Here is a 16944-nt window from a genome sequence, read left to right as displayed (position 1 = left end):
ACAAATGTGCTTTACACAATTGATGTATGTATGGATTGTGATAAGAGTTGTAGGAGCCCCTAATAAAACGATTTAAAAAAATTGCTAGCAAAATATCTAATGGACATAGATAAGTATTTATTAAGTAGCTATAAAATAAAGATGAAAACCAAATCAGATGCAATCAATTTTCACACAGGGCAGTTTCGTGTACCGCAGAACTGATCCATAGGGTTTACTTGGCTACAATCTTTATAGGAACAGTTTACCAGGCCTTTCTTCTGCGGAGCTGCCAAGAAGGTCTATCAACAGTCTCTGGGTTAGCAGTTGGTCGCAGACTGCTTGCACCTCCCAGGGACGTAAAGTTAACAGCATGAAGAAAAAAGCACGTGTAATAGAATACCTAACTCTCAAAGGCCTTTTTGCATTTTTCACTTTGAGACACCTTCAGGCTGACGCAGGCAAGGCACAGTGCCAGTATCAATTTACACTTAAGCAAAACGTTTGCCAATAAAAACTGAAACACCTGTATGAATTCACTAAATTGCTCCCATTTTCAACAATGAAAGGAAATTAAGAACATTACTGAATGTCACTGGCTTGGCTCATATGAAAGGAAATCACTTAGATAACACAGCTAATTTTAAATTATCAGCCCATTTCAACCAGAATGGCTCTCTGAAACAATACAGGTTATTTTTATTATGACTCACTCCGTTTTTCTGAAATGTATAGATACAGTATCTCAAGAACAGCACTACATAATGACAGCCTTGAACATGCAAAGGATTCCTATTCAGAGAAGTTCTGGACATTACTGAATTGAAACATTTTCCCAATATACCTCACTTTTATTTGAATATGCTACACCAACAAAAATTGCCACCTAAAAAGTTTTCAACAATTTAGTAAAATTCAGGACAACTAGTTACAACTGAACAAGATTCACGGCCAAATTGACAATCATTTGTCTATTCGATAAATGTTTCTTAAAGGCGCACTGGTTCTGATCCCTCTAAGGACTTGGAATCTTCTGGAAGAATTATTCCGCTTTCCACAATATACTTGTTCTTTTCTCTGCAGAGAAACCTTGATAGTTCACCTTGTAACCTTGAGAATTCACCACCCCACCCCATGCCAGTTCCAGGCTACCATGCTAATGCCAAAGGGAAGTGAATGCCCTTCAAAAAGCAGTCTCCTCCCCACCTTACCCCACCCCCTCACTGTGCCGTTCTGTTCCAGATCTAGTCCATTCCAATCGGTCACAGAGATGCTGCTGAGAAAGGGGAATCCTCTCCTACAAAGCAGCCACAGGATGGCCCCGCTCATCACTCGGGCACGGGTGCACTTGCCTCCATGACTTTGCGGTACTGTCATACGCTTTCTGCAGTTGGAGCCTCAGCGTGAGTCTTCAGGGCAGAGCACCAGCTCCCTCGATTTATCAGGCAAGTGATTGTCTTACTCACATTGTTGTTGTTAGCTGCCACCACGATGGCTCCGAGTCTTAGTGACTCTGTGCAGAGAAGAACACGATACCCAGTCCTGCGCCACCTGACGACTGTGCTTCGGTTTGAACCCACTGGTGCGTCACTGGGTCAGGCCATCTTGTCAAGGGCCCTCCTCTCCGCAGCCCATCTACTTCGGCACAAACCCTGTCCTTCTCTAGGGACTGGGCTCTCCTGACACCATATCCAAGGTGTATGAGACGAAGTCGCACCATGCTTGCCTCTAAGGAACATTCTGGCTATACTTCTTCCAAGACAGATGCTTGGGGTTTTTTTGTTTGTTTGTTTTGGGGGAGGGGGGGCAGTTCATGGTACTTAAAGTATTCTTCACCAGCACCATAATTCAAATGTATCGATTCTTTGGTCTTAGCTAATCAAGGTCCAACTTTCACATGCATATGATGGAAAATGCCACAGCCAGGCACACTTATCAAGGTAACAGCCTCGCTTTACAGCACGTTAAAGAGGTCTTGTGCTTGTGATTTACTCAGTGCAGTATGCACTTTGATCTCCTGACTGCTGTTTCCATGAGAAATGACTGTGGATCCAAGCAAGACAACATCCTTGACAATGTCAATCTTTTCTCCGTCTATCATTACTTTACCTACTGGCCCAGTTTGAAACTTCCGGTTTTCTTTACATTGAGATGTAATCCCGACTAAAGGCTACTATCCTTGATCTTCATAAGCAGGTGCTTCAAGCCCTGCTCACTTTCAGCAAGCAAGATTATGTCACCTACGTCTCAGGTTGTTAATAAGCCTGATTTACTCCGGTCCTGATGTCACATTCGTCATCACATAGTCCAACTGCCTACTGGCCAAAGTCTCTATCCCACCAAATGACCTTTCCCTCCATGGGTCTGGTAAGAAGGGGGGGCACGATACTGATAGGACTCACCTGTGAGTCACTGTGAATAGGATTCCACAGAGTGCCTTCCTGCTGTGTCTAAAATCACCTCCGGAGAAGCAGGAGGAAGGATCTCATGATTAGCAAGAGCCATGAGTGGCATATGTCTTCTGGACCCAAGATCCCCGTGCAGTGAACCTCCTGGATCCAGATGACCGCTATACCATCAGAGGAGCAGCAGCAGAACCAGGAGCCAGACCATGGGACAGAGTGATGGACTTCTAAACCCACGGAGCAAGTAAAGCTGAGTGCTTCGGCTAGCTTGTAGAGTGTAGTGCCTCTGGACACTCAATTCAGGGAACTGGGCTTGCTGACCCACAGCGCTTCAGATTGAGGCTTACAGCATAGTGTTATGCCCGACTGAGCATTTATTAGCAGACATGAAACTTTGTAATATGTCCTGGTAAACAACTACCCTGAGCATTTCTCACTAGCACTGCGACTTGTGAGCTTCCTTAACGTGCACCTTTAATAGCGAATTTTGTCTCTGATTTTCTGTGTAGCCATTTCAATGGATAGTAGCACCCAAAAAGAGAACATTCATTAAAGTCAGCACACCAGTTTCTGATGATTTGCAAAGCATACAGATTGAGTAGGTCTGGTGAGAGGCTGCAACCCTGACGCGCACCTTTCTTGACTGTAAGCCATGCAGTATTTCCTTAATCTGTTCTCAAAACTGCCTCCTGATCTAGTCTTCCCTAAATCAGCAAACCAAGGGAAACAGTGCGGCACCCAAATGCAGGGCAGAACCCAGTCCCACTGCACATATCTCACTCATTCTTGTGTCCTGCATGCAGTTCTTTAAGAATACCAGGATTCAACCACTGACACACTGTCGCAGGCCTCTTACAGGACAAGGACAGAAGAGAACCCAGTGCCTCAAACACTGAAGAACTTACAGTCTTGTGGGAAAGGTAAGTCGCATATACACATACATAATTATAAGCCAAAACATGATTTGTGCCAAGACAGGGGTAGACAACTCATAACACAAGAGTTCCAAAGTCATGTGCCTCAACTATGTCCTCATTTAGAGTTGCAACAGGATATCATTTCTTCCTCCATTCAAACCAAGGATGAGTTCGAGTTCATTCAACAATCAGCTTCAGTCTATTGCATAAAGGGACAAGCAAGGACTGATGGGTGAAAAGATGGACTGACCTGAGTTTTTCTGATGTTAAAGACCAGATGTGCTTCACTGGATATTAGAAAAGGGATGTGGGGGGATGGATATGTGGAGCTCCTAAAATTCCTCCTCATTCACAGGTTCTGAGCCATACTTCAAGATTCAATTAAAGATTCAAGATTAAGAAACTCATCTCTTTGGAAGACGCAGGCCTGATCATGTGAATGACCATAATCAAATAGCTATCCTCCAAGAAGACATCAGTCCTCAGGCCCACTCTGTTTTGGAAAAGAATTGAAGGAAAACAGCGAAAAAATCACATAGCACAAAGCCCTTGAGGCCAAGTCTAAAATTTGAACTTATAACCTTCGCTGCAAGCTAGCTGAGATGAGTTTATTACCATCAGAAGTTACCAGAGTTAACTTCAGAAGTTAACTCTGCTTCAGAAGCATCTCAGCATAGACAGGAGCAAGAATAGGTTAAAGACAGAAAAAGGTGCAAGGAAAGAAAACTACACCCACACCCCCGGAAAACAATTAAAAAACAAACGTTTGAAAGCAAATAGTGTTTTCAATATTTAAGGATAATTATGGGTAATACATGTGCCACAATAATGTTTATGAGATTAGCCCATGAAGATCACCCTCCCCATAATTCCTCCCGGCGAGAATGTTACCTATCATAGCCTGTATGTTTCCCTAAGTCATCACAAGAAACCAGGTCTCAGTGGATGCTGGCCATGCAGGCAACATGACATTCACAGGGGCTACATCAGAAGGACATGGCCTAGAGATGTGGCTGAATGAAGTGAGCCCTGTCTTGAGGTTGCCTACACCTTTGGACTGAGGACCGGGGTGTTCAGATGGGAGACGAAGCAGAGAGTGGCTGCCCCGGACTGTAAAGGTGGCAATCATTGGACCCTGGGGGGAACCCCTGACTCAGGGGGTGTCCCATGGCGGGAGACCCAGAATCACCATGTATTGGATGCCTCGATGCCCACTTCAAAGTCGTTGATCGGTTGGGTAGGGATCTGTACTTGGAGAACTGATCTAGGAAGTTCCCCCTGCACCAAGCCCCATGCTGGGGTAAACAGAGCTCAAGGGAAGAGGAGATTTACTGTGTGGGGCAACAACTCATGGGCGGCGGCTCCAGGGGATCTTCACTCACACAGACAGTGTCCGGAGGGCCGTGTCACTGGGAAAACTGATGTCCGTTAGTGCAACTGCCTTCTAGCTCAGGGGGCGATCGACAAGGTTGTACTTTTGTTGGTTTATGGGCTTTTGTTTTCCTACCTTTTGCTTGGTGTTTTGTTTTGTTTTGTTGTTCATTTGGTTGCTTGCTGATTGGTGTAGTGCTGGTGCTGGTGTGTTTGATCCTACGGGAGTTTGTCGTGAGGTGACTGGCAAAGGAAACCTCAGGCGTCCATATTCCATGCACAAGCAGATGGATTCTAAGCTCCTACTTGGCTCTGGCCCCATCCAAGAACAGCTGGTTCTGATAACGTGGCCCTGCTCGATACTCGCACAAAATGATCACTGAAGATAACAGTGCTATAGCAACGTGTGGTGAAGAGAGCAGATGGTGCCCGGCTTACAATTAGAATAGTGTCTAGGTTCTTAAAGGCTTGTATTCAAACAAGCAGCCATCTAAGCGAGAAGTCAATAAAGTCCACACGGAAGAATCATACCAGCTTGTGTGATCCAAAGATGACAATAACAAAATTCAAATAAGACAAAGGGGAAAGTATCAGAGCTAAAAGTGTGAACACCCAGTTGTGGAAGGCTATGGAGGGCAGTGGGAGCCCAAAACCCAACTACAGCATATCTAGTCAGATTAAACCGCTGGTAGATCCTCTCTAGCCACAGGTAAAGGTCTGCAACAACCTTACTATCAAACATTGATCACCGTAATCCCAACGATGCTGGATCAAACTTGACACTGGGTCAGTTGACCTCCCTCTCGTCCCAGCCTGAATTTGTTCTAAGTGCAAGGATCTCTGACTTGTTCCATGATAAAAATTTCTTCCCTGGCTCTTAAAATATTGATGGCGGTCTTTTCTTTTTCCTCACAGTTTATATGTTTATCTTTTTGTTACTACTGTTTTATCCTTACGACATTATTTCATTTTTGTTCTTTACTGTTTCTGTTGGGTGTACCAGTTTGTGAAGCACAGAAGGGGTGGCTGCATGGCAAGGGTTTGTAGGGGATGTGTATGTGGCAGGGGGTGGGTGGTTGGGGTGGCTAGTAAACAATGAAGGCAGGAGGGGGAGGGAACACTAGAACTGAATGTGATTACACAACTCATTTTAAAGATGATTTAAGCAGGGGGAACAAAAAAAAAAGGAAAATGTTCTTAAAAACTGACTGTACAATGCTTCTTAAACAATCAAATTATATGTGGATTATGTGCCAATAAAACTGTATGAAAGAAAAAAAGAAACCCAGGTTTCCAAGTTCATCCTTTGATCCCCATATCTTGTGTTGAGCCCTCACTCCATTCAGATCTGTGTCCAAATGCCACCTTCCCTTGAGATCTTCCCCAACAACTGGTCTCAAACAGCTGCACCATCCCCTCCTTGTTCCTTGATCCTGCTTTGTATTTCTCCTGAGCTCTTCCATTAAAGAGCAACTTCTCTCTTTGTCTACGGCTACTTCCCCCACAAGGATACAAACTGATAACTATTTACCAGCCCAGTTGTTTATGAAAGACTCGATGCATGGTACAGAATAATTACCGAGTTGATATTAGCTGAATGAGAAAATGGAAAGGTACATAACATTCTTTTAAAAAATACTTTTAATCTACTTGTTTAAGATATTTAAAATTTTTAACACATGTGCTTATCAAATTTCTTAAATACAGACATTCCCAGTTACCTAAAACAAATGTACTATAAAGATAAACATCAAAGATCTCTATAAATACTGAAATGGGAAAATAAAACAGGCACCCAGAGAGGTCAAGAGACTAACATCTAGCCAGCTCCGAGAATGCAGTTGTTTTCAAAGTTTCTATTATAGTACAAAGTACGATCATTAGAGTACAAAGCTTTTCTTCTCATCCAGGAAAAAAGTACTTTCTTTTGCCTTATCCATAAATTAATAAAGGAAGAAAATACGTCAGAACCCTAACTTGATTCTTAACTACGATAATAAAAATGCCTTTGGAAGTGATAGATATGAAAGCAACTTGTATTCATTAAAGGAAGGGTGTAGCTTCTTTTCATCCATAAAGCGAAAGAGACTGGCTGACAGCTTCCTCTTCCTCTGTGGCTTTTCCCTTTTTGAAAATGCCTTTGATCTTATATGCCCAACCATCTAGTACTCTATTTTTCATTTTCACTGTCTTTCTTCTCCAATATGTTATCTATCAAATTTATTTTCTTACCACCTATCATCTCCTTAATGCTCTAGAACAGTGGTTCTCAACCTGTGGGTCACAACCCCCCGGGGGGGGAGGTGTCAAACAACCCTTTCACTAGGGTTGCCCAATCCATCACAGTAGCAAAATGACAGTGATGAAGGAGCAACGAAAATAATTTTATGGCTGGGGGGTCACCACACATGAGGAACTGTATTAAAGGGCTGCGGCATTAGGAAGGTTGAGAACCACTGCTCTAGAGTGAGATAACTCTCCAGAGATTCCACTGAAACAAGAGCTAAGCAGTGCATGCCTCATTGTCAAAGCCAATAGCTTTTCCCTTTGTCCACATTTCTCTTGACTGCTCTGGGTCATGAACACACACCTCGGTGCTCCTGGTACACTCTCCTTCCTTGGCCTCAGGTCTGTAACCACCTCTCCTACTCCTGCTCCGAGTTCTCTGATGTTCTTTTCTCCCCGACGTCCAGGTCAGCCTCAGTTTTGAACACAGCAGGCTGCAAACCACAGCAGCTAGCATGTTACCCTCTCACTTCATTTACTCGTTCCACAAACATTTATTAAATATATAAAAACTGGGCTAGGCCCCCGGATTAAAAAAATGACCAAGCACTATTTGGTCACTGGCCTCAAGTTCGAGTAAGTGCCAAGAAAAAGTTATGTCTAAATCAGCAGCAAGACACGTGCTGCTTAAAAACCAAACTGGCTGGTTGGCTGGTTGTCTTCCCCTTAATGACCTTGGATGGCAGTGTTTCAACATGAGCAGGGTGAAGCAAGACTAGTCAGAGGCAAAATCACTTAGAAGGGAAAAATGGAAAGAAAAAAGAGACATTACTCACAGATGTAAATGCCAACAGCTCCTCTTCAGTTAACTTGTGAACGGGATTATTCTTTTGTAAATGTGTGCTTTAAAGTAGAAAAATAATAATAAAATGAATGTCTTATCTACCAAAACCTCAATTTTAAACACCAAAATCGATTTATATTTGAGTACACATTTCAGTATTCTTGTAGTATATACAATGTAGGCATGAGCATGCCAAAGATAAGTCTAATAGGGTTGAAATACTAAATATCAACATAATTTACATTACTAGTAAAAATAAGATAGTAAACACCAAATCTACCATCCCACACACAAAAAATTAAGATGGCATTAACTCTTACTTATGAGATTTATTAAAGAACTTCTATTTATTAAATATTTATTATTTTGTCCATAAAACAAAAATGTGGTTATACCTACTAGGCAGGGGAAAAAAGTAAGATGTAAAAGAGAACTACCGAGTCAAATATAACTGGGCAGAATCATCTTATGAAAACAATTTGGTAGTATCTTATCAAGTGAACATTTACATTAACACATGCTTGACCCAGCAAATCCACTCCCAGATGTAGGCTAGAGAGACCTCGAATGTGTGCACCAGGAATCAGAACCACGAATACCCACAGGACATTTATGTGTGACAGCCAAAGTGTGGAACCCACCCAATGTCCACAAGGAAGCTGAGTCAATTATGCTACAGCCCTACAATGGAACGATGCAAGGTGAGCTGCAGGTACAAACGGCAGCATGAACGAGTCACAGAAAGCCAAGTCACAGAAAACTGCAGAGACGACGATTCCACTTCTATGAAACTCGAAAAATATGATACCACTTCTGAGACTGCAAAATGAAGGAGTTTTTTAAGGGTAGATAAAAAGGAAGCAATTAAAGCTCAAGACCAAGCAAAATGAAGTCATTTATTTGTAGGTATATAAAATACAATGAAATAGGTATACATATTTCTTAATATGTACTTGAAAATGGGATAATGATCAAATGAAAATTCATGAGTGTCTACTTTTTGAGGTGAGGCTGGAGGATGAGGTAAGGGAGCATACAGACTATGTCAATGGGATTTGCAATTTCTAGTTCTTAAGATTTGTGTTTTTAATTTCTAGTTCTTAAAATTGACTGGTGGGAATTCACTAGTGTTTGTTATGCTTTGTAATATAGTACTTACATAAACATGTAAAAGTAAACTTTTGTTTTACATATTATATTATTCTCCCTGACATAAGAAATTCCATTACATTGCGTTTTTCACATTCCAATCTTATGTTCAGTATGTATTACCATATATACTTGTGTATAAGCCGAGTTTTTCAGCACATTTTAAATGCAGTTTTTGGGTAAAATTAGGTGCCTCGGCTGATATTCGGGTTGGCTTATATACGATGTATATATACGGTAAAATGCTAAGGGCTCATTAGTCACTGAGAGCATTAACATTTTTAATATGCATTAAAAATGAAAAAGGAATACCACTCCATACAATAGTACTACTTACTTGAAATTTTTAATACAATATTATAAAAATATTTATATAAAAAATAAACCTTTCAGTTTTAATAAGTATAAATTAAATAGAGGAATTATGAAATAATTTCATTTTAAGCCCTCCCCTTCCAAATTTGCACCAGCATACACACTTTGACATTTCTAATTTGACTTCACAAAGTAACTATTTATCACACTGCAAAATGATCCAATTAATCTTTAAGGTCTTCTCAGTTCTGAGACTATGATTCTTACAGAGAAGCAGGAGCATTCAATTCATCCCAAGATAAGAACCTGGCTCAAGATGAACCATTCTTTACCTCTGACATACAAACTTCTGATACTAAATTAAACTATTAAATATTTAAGGTAAATCGCTATGGCCTCATTAGTCACTGAGTCAGATCAGAAGTTCACACTAACAAGAAGCTATAAACCGCCCAGATGCCTCTCAGCAGAAGAATGGATAAAGAAACTGATACATCTACACAATGGAATACTATGCATCCCTGAAAAATAGTGATGGAACACTTCATGACATGGAGGGACCTGGAACCCATCCATGTTGCTGAGTGAAGTTAAACACAAAAGGACACATATTGTATGATTTCACTACTAAAGATAAACATCAAGGTGAAGGCAGGCTCCTCTCCCTGGTCATGTAATCTAATCTGGCCTCCCAGATAAATAGGTAAAGAGCCTGCACACGGGCCATGAAACATATTATTTCCCCCGCTCTATGTACATCTGAAAACCACTTCTCTAGAGGAGACATCACCTCAGCTGGGGTCAGTTTTTCCAGATGTGGAGAGAGGGAGGCCATGCAGTTGCTGCCGTACAACATGGTGCGAAGGTCAACCATACCTACAGAGACTCTCAGCAAGGTGATAAGGAAACATGACTAGAAATTCAAGTCAAAATGGGGGAAGGGCATATGTCTGTTGATAGGACAATGGGAGGAGCAACTTCCCATCTGGGAAAAAAATGCTTAGCAATACTTGAAATCCAAAACAATGAAATCCAGGATAGGAAAATCTACAGAGAGAGAAACTGGATTAATGTACAAGATGAGCACAAGAGCAGAGAAAAAGTTCTAACACTGATGGTGTTAGAACTCTTCTTCTTTTTTTATTTTACAGCTCTTCTTAATAGGATTGAACTATTGAAATATACAGTGTGTGATCTATACACCAATAAAACTAGTAAGTAGAAAAATTTTAAAAGAACTATGTGCCAGAATTTACTGGTTCCTAGTCTTATTTATTATGCATTCTTGAAAATCAAGAGTGTTCTTCTTCCCAGGGAATTATCTGTCTGAATTACTGTAAGATTCTTGTAACCTAAGGGATTATTCCCATGTTTTATGTAGAAGCAGTCAGGTATATTGAGAACTGAAGCAAGCGCTAACAAGGGAAAGAGTATTAAGTCATCCCTTGGACCAATCTGTATACTCTTCTGACATTCACCTTCTCTAAGTCTCCTTCTCAGATCAGCCCAGCCATTCACAATGTCCAAATCACTTCTTTATAGGGGAAATGAGACAGAGACCAGCCATTCACACAAAATCACTGTTCGCATCCTTCATATTAACCTAGTTTATGGCAATCAACAGTGCACTGGTCTCTAATCCAGAGGCATATACATTATATCAGATGTTCTAGAATTCACAAAATAACCAAGTAGTTTTGACAAAACAATAAAGATTTAATGGTCCATAAAACTCCTTCAGTTTTATTTTTGTGGCGTCTGTGGGAATAAAACCATATCCTCTGAAAATAGTGAGAGTTTCTCCTGATTTTGACAGTTCGATTGTGACTGTGGATGAAAATACTCTAGTGCTTTGGAAACGAACACTAAAGGATTCCGGGTTCCAGGATATCATGTCGGAAGCAGGCACTGTCCTTGCAACTTTTTCTAAGTTTGAAATTGTTTCAAACTGTGTGAGGGGTGGGGGTGGGAGTGGGGGTGTGTGGCTATTTCCAATATATATAAGACTTAACAGTATTAAAATAAGTATCCTCAAAAGTCAAAATAGTCATTCTCATTTACTTTTAATATTTATAAAAAGCCTTTTTAAGAATCCCATAGTCACCTGGTCTTCTTGAGACCTCCCTAAATAAAGATGCCTTACAAATGAAAAAAAACACCCATGCAGGTATTCAAAGTAGCCAAGTAAGTCATTAACTTACCAAACTCCCAGGATGACAGCAAGCTCTTCGGCACATAGGTCGGGCATCTGAAACTGTTCACAATCGGCTAACTGTATCTCATTCAGAACAGTATCGTCATTGAGTTCAAGATTCTGATGGCACAGAAAAGAATTGGACCAAAAATTAAACGTGATTCATTTGGCAAAGCAATACATAATAGATGGATGGATACTTAGGAAGTGATAACTCAGCTTTTAGCTTTAGATTTTATACTTGCAATTGGCATCCTAATTTGAAAAACAGAATCAAATATGAGCCCATATAAGTAATGGAACCCCATGTAGAAATGGAGGACATGGTATCTGCACCTCGGAAATATACTGATATTAACGATATGGAGTAGCTGCTATCACAGCTGAGCCTGGTTCACAAAAGCCTCTTTGCTGAAGATTTTATGTACATTTCCTTATTCACCCTCACAGTAATCAGACAATAGGTACTACAGGCTGACTTAAAGCCACACTGAAAGTATATGGCAGCATCAGAATTCAAAACCTATATTGCCACTAAATTCTAACCTACTTAATAAATTAATTAACCTTATCATCAGCTTTCCAACTAGATCTCAACAGCATAGACAGTTCAATTTTGAAAGACAAGTAATTTAACAATTATAGCAATATCAAGTTGGTAAGTTGATTCTAAAATATAGATGGGTGCACATAGAATCTACAATCACCAAAACAATTAAAATAATAGAATCAAATCTGAGTACTTGATCTCAAGAATTACTATAAAGCTAAAACAGTGTGGATTAGGGTGAAAATAAAAACATAAATCAATGTAATTGAACAGAATCCAAAGTTTATGCCACCAACTGTCACTGTGTCTATGTGCATCAGAGGCGGGCTGTGCTCTAAGAATTTCCATGGCAGAATCTTGGGAAATAGATTGCCAGCCTTTTTGTCCAAAAAGCCCCCAGGTAGATTCGAACTGCCAACGTTTCAATAAGCAGCTGCCAAAATTTTAGCCTCTTACATGTAAGATTGGTAGCTTTTGCAATAAAAGTATGTAAGTGATTCATCAGGTAAAGAAAGTATTTCCAATTAATGATGGTAAAACTGGCTACCTACTCAGAAAAAAAGAACAATAAGCATATGAAAAGAAATTAAAATTAGAATGACCTACCACCAAATCAGTAAATAAATAATAACAAACCCAATGCTATCCCACTGCCTATGACTCATACATAGCACCCCTACAGGAGAGGACAGAACTGCCGCACTGGGTTTCCGGGGCTACCAACCCAAATGAAAGCACCCAGCCGCCATCTTTTTCCCCTGGGTTTGAACTTTTGAACCACTGACCTTTCAGTCAGTAGCCCAATGCTTGAACCACTGAACCAATGAGTGCCCTTCAGTCAAAACATAATGGAATGACTAAAATTTAAAAGATTGATGATAATAAGTGCAGACTAAGATATGGAGCAATTGCAGATTCTTACACTAAATATACATTTACCATATGGCTTATTAATTTTACTCCTAAAAGTAGCTACCCAAGAAAAATGAAAGCATTTATATATACATAAAAACAGATACCTAAGTGTTCATAAAAACTTTATACGTAATAACTCAAAACTGGAAGCAATCCAAACATACACCAACAAATAAACAAATTATCAATCTACCTAATGGGAATTCTATTTAGTAATAAGAGCAACTGAAACATGTAACCACACAGATATAGGTAACCCTCAACTATGACAGGGTTCTGTTACACCTCTATCAAAAGTCGGTTCTTACATTTAATATTTCTCTATCTTAAGTTTTCATTATTACTGTCTTTTATTAATATCTTTATAAATCTGGTCTTTATCTTTAAAGCTAGAAACATTGCACATAAACTTATAAATGCACTTTAATACATGCATTAAAATATACAAATCCTAAAAATCGACTCCGGCAACGGAGAAACAGTAGATGGCACTGGTGCTTTGCCAGTTGCAGTAATTAATTCACTCGTGGAAGGTTCTCAAACGTCTGGATTACCCCTGGATTTTTCTTCGGTCTTCCTTCTTCATTGCCCAACTTTCAGATGTATATGAGGAGACTGAAGTAAAACTTCCTTGCTTTCAACACTTTACAGAGGTCTTATGCAACCCAATGCAATGAGTCATTGGAGCACTTGACTGCTGCTTCCATGAACGATTGTGGATCCAAGCAAAGCGGAATTCTTTTTTTGTTTCCTTTTTTGGTCTTAACTTCTTGTGAACTGGATGAAAAACTTATGGAGCAGATCATCTGTTTTTTCGCAGCAATTCTTACACATTTTGTTTCATTCCATTAATTGCAATCCTTCAATGTGACATCACTTACCCTAGTTCTTCTTTTCTAATTTCCTGAACTTTGTCCTCGGGTAAATGCTGCCCTTTTGATCTCATATGGTTGATTGCAAGACGTAATCCTTGGCAACTTCAATCTTTTCTCCATGTATCCTGATGTGACCTACTGGTTCAGTTAGGAGCATTTGGGGTTCCATTTTTCTTTTTTTGTCCTTCAATGTAAAGAATACCTTGGTGACATCAAGTTATAAGTCCAGCATTCTTGCCATTTGGACAATTTTTCCACCAATCTCTTCTCTTATCCTGATGAAATAAATGCATGGAGGGTGTTCACAGAACTCAGCATTTTACTCCAAATCTCTTTCATGTGTTTTTCTGTAACATCCTCCCAGGAAGATGCAGTGTTCTACAGACACTGAAGAACACAATCCTGCCAGCAGCCGATGACTGTTACTGTACCTCCACCCTTGCAGATATTACTGCAATTGTGAGGCTAAAGAATTGTATACAGGTGCCAAGCTGGCAAGGGGTGGATTGAGATAGTAAAGGTTTATTGTGCCAACCTGGCTGATAAACACAGGTTGGATTAACTGAAGGGTGGAGATATAAATGGCTCGGTGACCCTCGCCTTTTTAGTTCTCAGGTCTCTTGATTTCTGATGGTTGGAGCAGGGTGCAGCTGCCTTAGCCAGTTCTCTGCTTCAGCTGGCAAGGCTCACCTCCTGCGAGACATCCCTGAGAAGCCACAGGGACGTAATCTGATGCAGCCCTGGGCGCTGGAACAGCCGTGTGGAGACCCCTGACAGTGCTGAGATGCTTACACGCTCACTGATTCGGCTTTCCTCCAGTAGTCGGCGTCATTGCGTGTGTTTTGTGAGAAGGAGGATGACTTTGTAGACCAGTGTCAGACATATGGACTAATGTTGGATTTATGGGCTTGGACAGAACTGGGTTGGGATGCTTTCTTAATGTACACTTACCCTGTATATAAAATTCTCTTTCATACATATGAGTTTCTGTGGATTTGTTTCCCTAGTTTACTCAGAATAACACATTACAGATATGTATTTTAATTATTAGTCATTACCAGGGGTAGGCAAGATGGGGGAAAGCAAGCTTTTGTTTAGGAGTATTGATGGTGGTAGAACAATTGGGAAAAGGAAAGCAAAGATCACTGAACAACTTGAAGAATGTAGTCAACATTATTGAATTGTCTATGCAGAAACTAGTACACTGGTAAATTTTTATTATGTATATTTTCACCACAGGAGCCCTGGTGGCTCAGTGGTTTTGCATTGGGCTGCTTACCCTAAGGTCAGCAGTTTGAAACCACCAGTCACTCCACAGGAGAAAGATGAGGCTTTCTACTCCTGTAAAGATTTATAGCCTCGGAAACCCACCAGGGCAGTTCTAACCTATCCTACAGGGTCACTATGAGCCAGAATCAATTCAATAGCAGTGAGTTGATTACATCATAACAGAAACGGGTTTAAAACTTAGGAAGAGGGCCTCGTCTATACAAGAACGACTAAAAGCAAGCTTCCGCCTAATCCCCTCACCAGCAGTAGGTCAACAGGAAACAAACGAGTTTCCAATGTGGCTCTACTTCATGGGCTGCACACTGAGTTTCTGAACCTGTCCCTCCCCCTTCAGTCTCCTCTTAAAATCAACAGCAGTTTCTCACTAACTTATCACAAAAGCGCACAACGGAGTACGAAGAGCAAGCCCAGGAGAGTTACAATAGGTCATCAAAGCCTTCCTTTGGGGTTGCTGATGCTGCCATTCTTCCTACCCTGGGCATTGCCCTCAACACAGAACAGAAAGAAGAGAAAAACATGTGGGCTCCAACGACAGTAAATTTAACCAAAAAATGCTGGAATGGAAGCTGTAGAGCCAGAAGAGAAAAATACTACCAGCCCTCGTAGATACAGCTAGAGAGGCACTGGTTAGAAAAGGGGCAGGAAAGTTGGGCCAAATAATTTTTTTCCATCATGACAACCATAAATTCAAACTACAAGAAGGGAATTTATCAGCCAGGTCAAGAAAAACATTTTAAGGCAGTAACCAACCCATTAATAAGAATAACAAAAAACAGATCACAAATCTGGGAAAAAGGAATTTGGGTAATAATTCTTTTTTATTATTATTATTTTATATTGTAAATTCAGTGCTATGTTTACAGAGCAGTCTATTGGTTGGTTTTAAATTCAACAACTCAGCAAGACTCCCACTGTCTTACCTTGTTCCCATCATTCGCCCCATTCCCACCTCCTTTGTGTTTGATATTGGTTTCCCCTTCACTCAAAATAGCCCCATCTATCCTCTAGCCTAAGAAGCCCTGTTGGCACAGTGGGTTAAGAGCTGAGCTCTAGTCCCTAGGTCAGTAGTTCAAAACCACCACTGCTCCAAGACAGAAAATGAGGCTCTCTGCCTAGAAACTCACAGGGTTAGATCTACCCTGCTCTATTGGGTCACTATGAGTTGGAATTGACACATCAGTGAGTTTGATTTTGAATTAGATCCTCTAGCTTATATTTTTCCCTTCCACTCCCACTCCTGGTAGGCATCAAAGTTTATTTTTTTTGGCCGCCTAAAGTGCCTAAGAACCAAGGTGCCGATGGCGCGGGACTGGGCAGGCTTTCACTCTGTTCTACATCAGGTCAGAGGAGCTGGAACCGACCCGACAGCGCTTAACGAACACGACAAATGTCTTCTTTGGTAAGCTGTTCATACCTTCTGTCCATATTTTTTACTGAATTATTCATCTTTTTCTTGTTGAGGAATTGGAGCTTTCTATAGATTTTAAAGTTGATACCCTTGTCTGATGTGTCCTTGCCGAAAATGCTTTCCTAGTCCATGGGCACTCTTTTGACTCTTTTGGTGGAGGCTTTTAAACACTTAGTGTTCAATTTTTAGGAGGCATCAACAAAGCCCACATGGGAAGAAGCACTCCAGTCTGTGTGATCCAAAGAATTTTAAATAATAAAATCTAATTGCCAAGGCAGGAACTCTAACAAAGCTTAAACTGTAAACACCCAATGTACAGAATGCTCTGGATGTCAGTGGAAGCCCAAAATCCATTTGCAGGGTCCCCGCAGGGATTAAATCTCCAGTGAATCTCCTTTGAAAGCAGTCTAGGGCATCCCCTTACAGAAAGGTCACAGGGAGGAGATGAGCCAGACAGGGTGCAGTATAGCAACGATGAAACATACAACTTTCCTCTAGTTCAGTGG

The 16944-nt window shown here is 40.7% G+C and overlaps 1 protein-coding gene across 1 annotated transcript in view; it reads right to left on the bottom strand.

Annotated features, from left to right (window-relative positions):
* Positions 1 to 16944, bottom strand: part of TTC27 (tetratricopeptide repeat domain 27) — a 169439-nt gene that overhangs the window by 118190 nt on the left and 34305 nt on the right. Inside the window, exons 7-8 of the mRNA XM_013006843.1 lie at positions 11408 to 11520; positions 7735 to 7801 (exon numbers count right to left, since the gene is read on the bottom strand). Of these exons, the coding sequence (XP_012862297.1) occupies positions 7735 to 7801; positions 11408 to 11520 (180 nt within the window). The remainder of the gene's footprint in view (positions 1 to 7734; positions 7802 to 11407; positions 11521 to 16944) is intronic.

This window comes from Echinops telfairi, unplaced genomic scaffold (genome assembly GCF_000313985.2).
Source record: "Echinops telfairi isolate 266 unplaced genomic scaffold, ASM31398v2 ScPeMD7_10;HRSCAF=50, whole genome shotgun sequence".
Lineage (NCBI taxonomy): Eukaryota > Metazoa > Chordata > Mammalia > Afrosoricida > Tenrecidae > Echinops > Echinops telfairi.
This window is presented reverse-complemented; position numbering and strand designations above follow the sequence as displayed.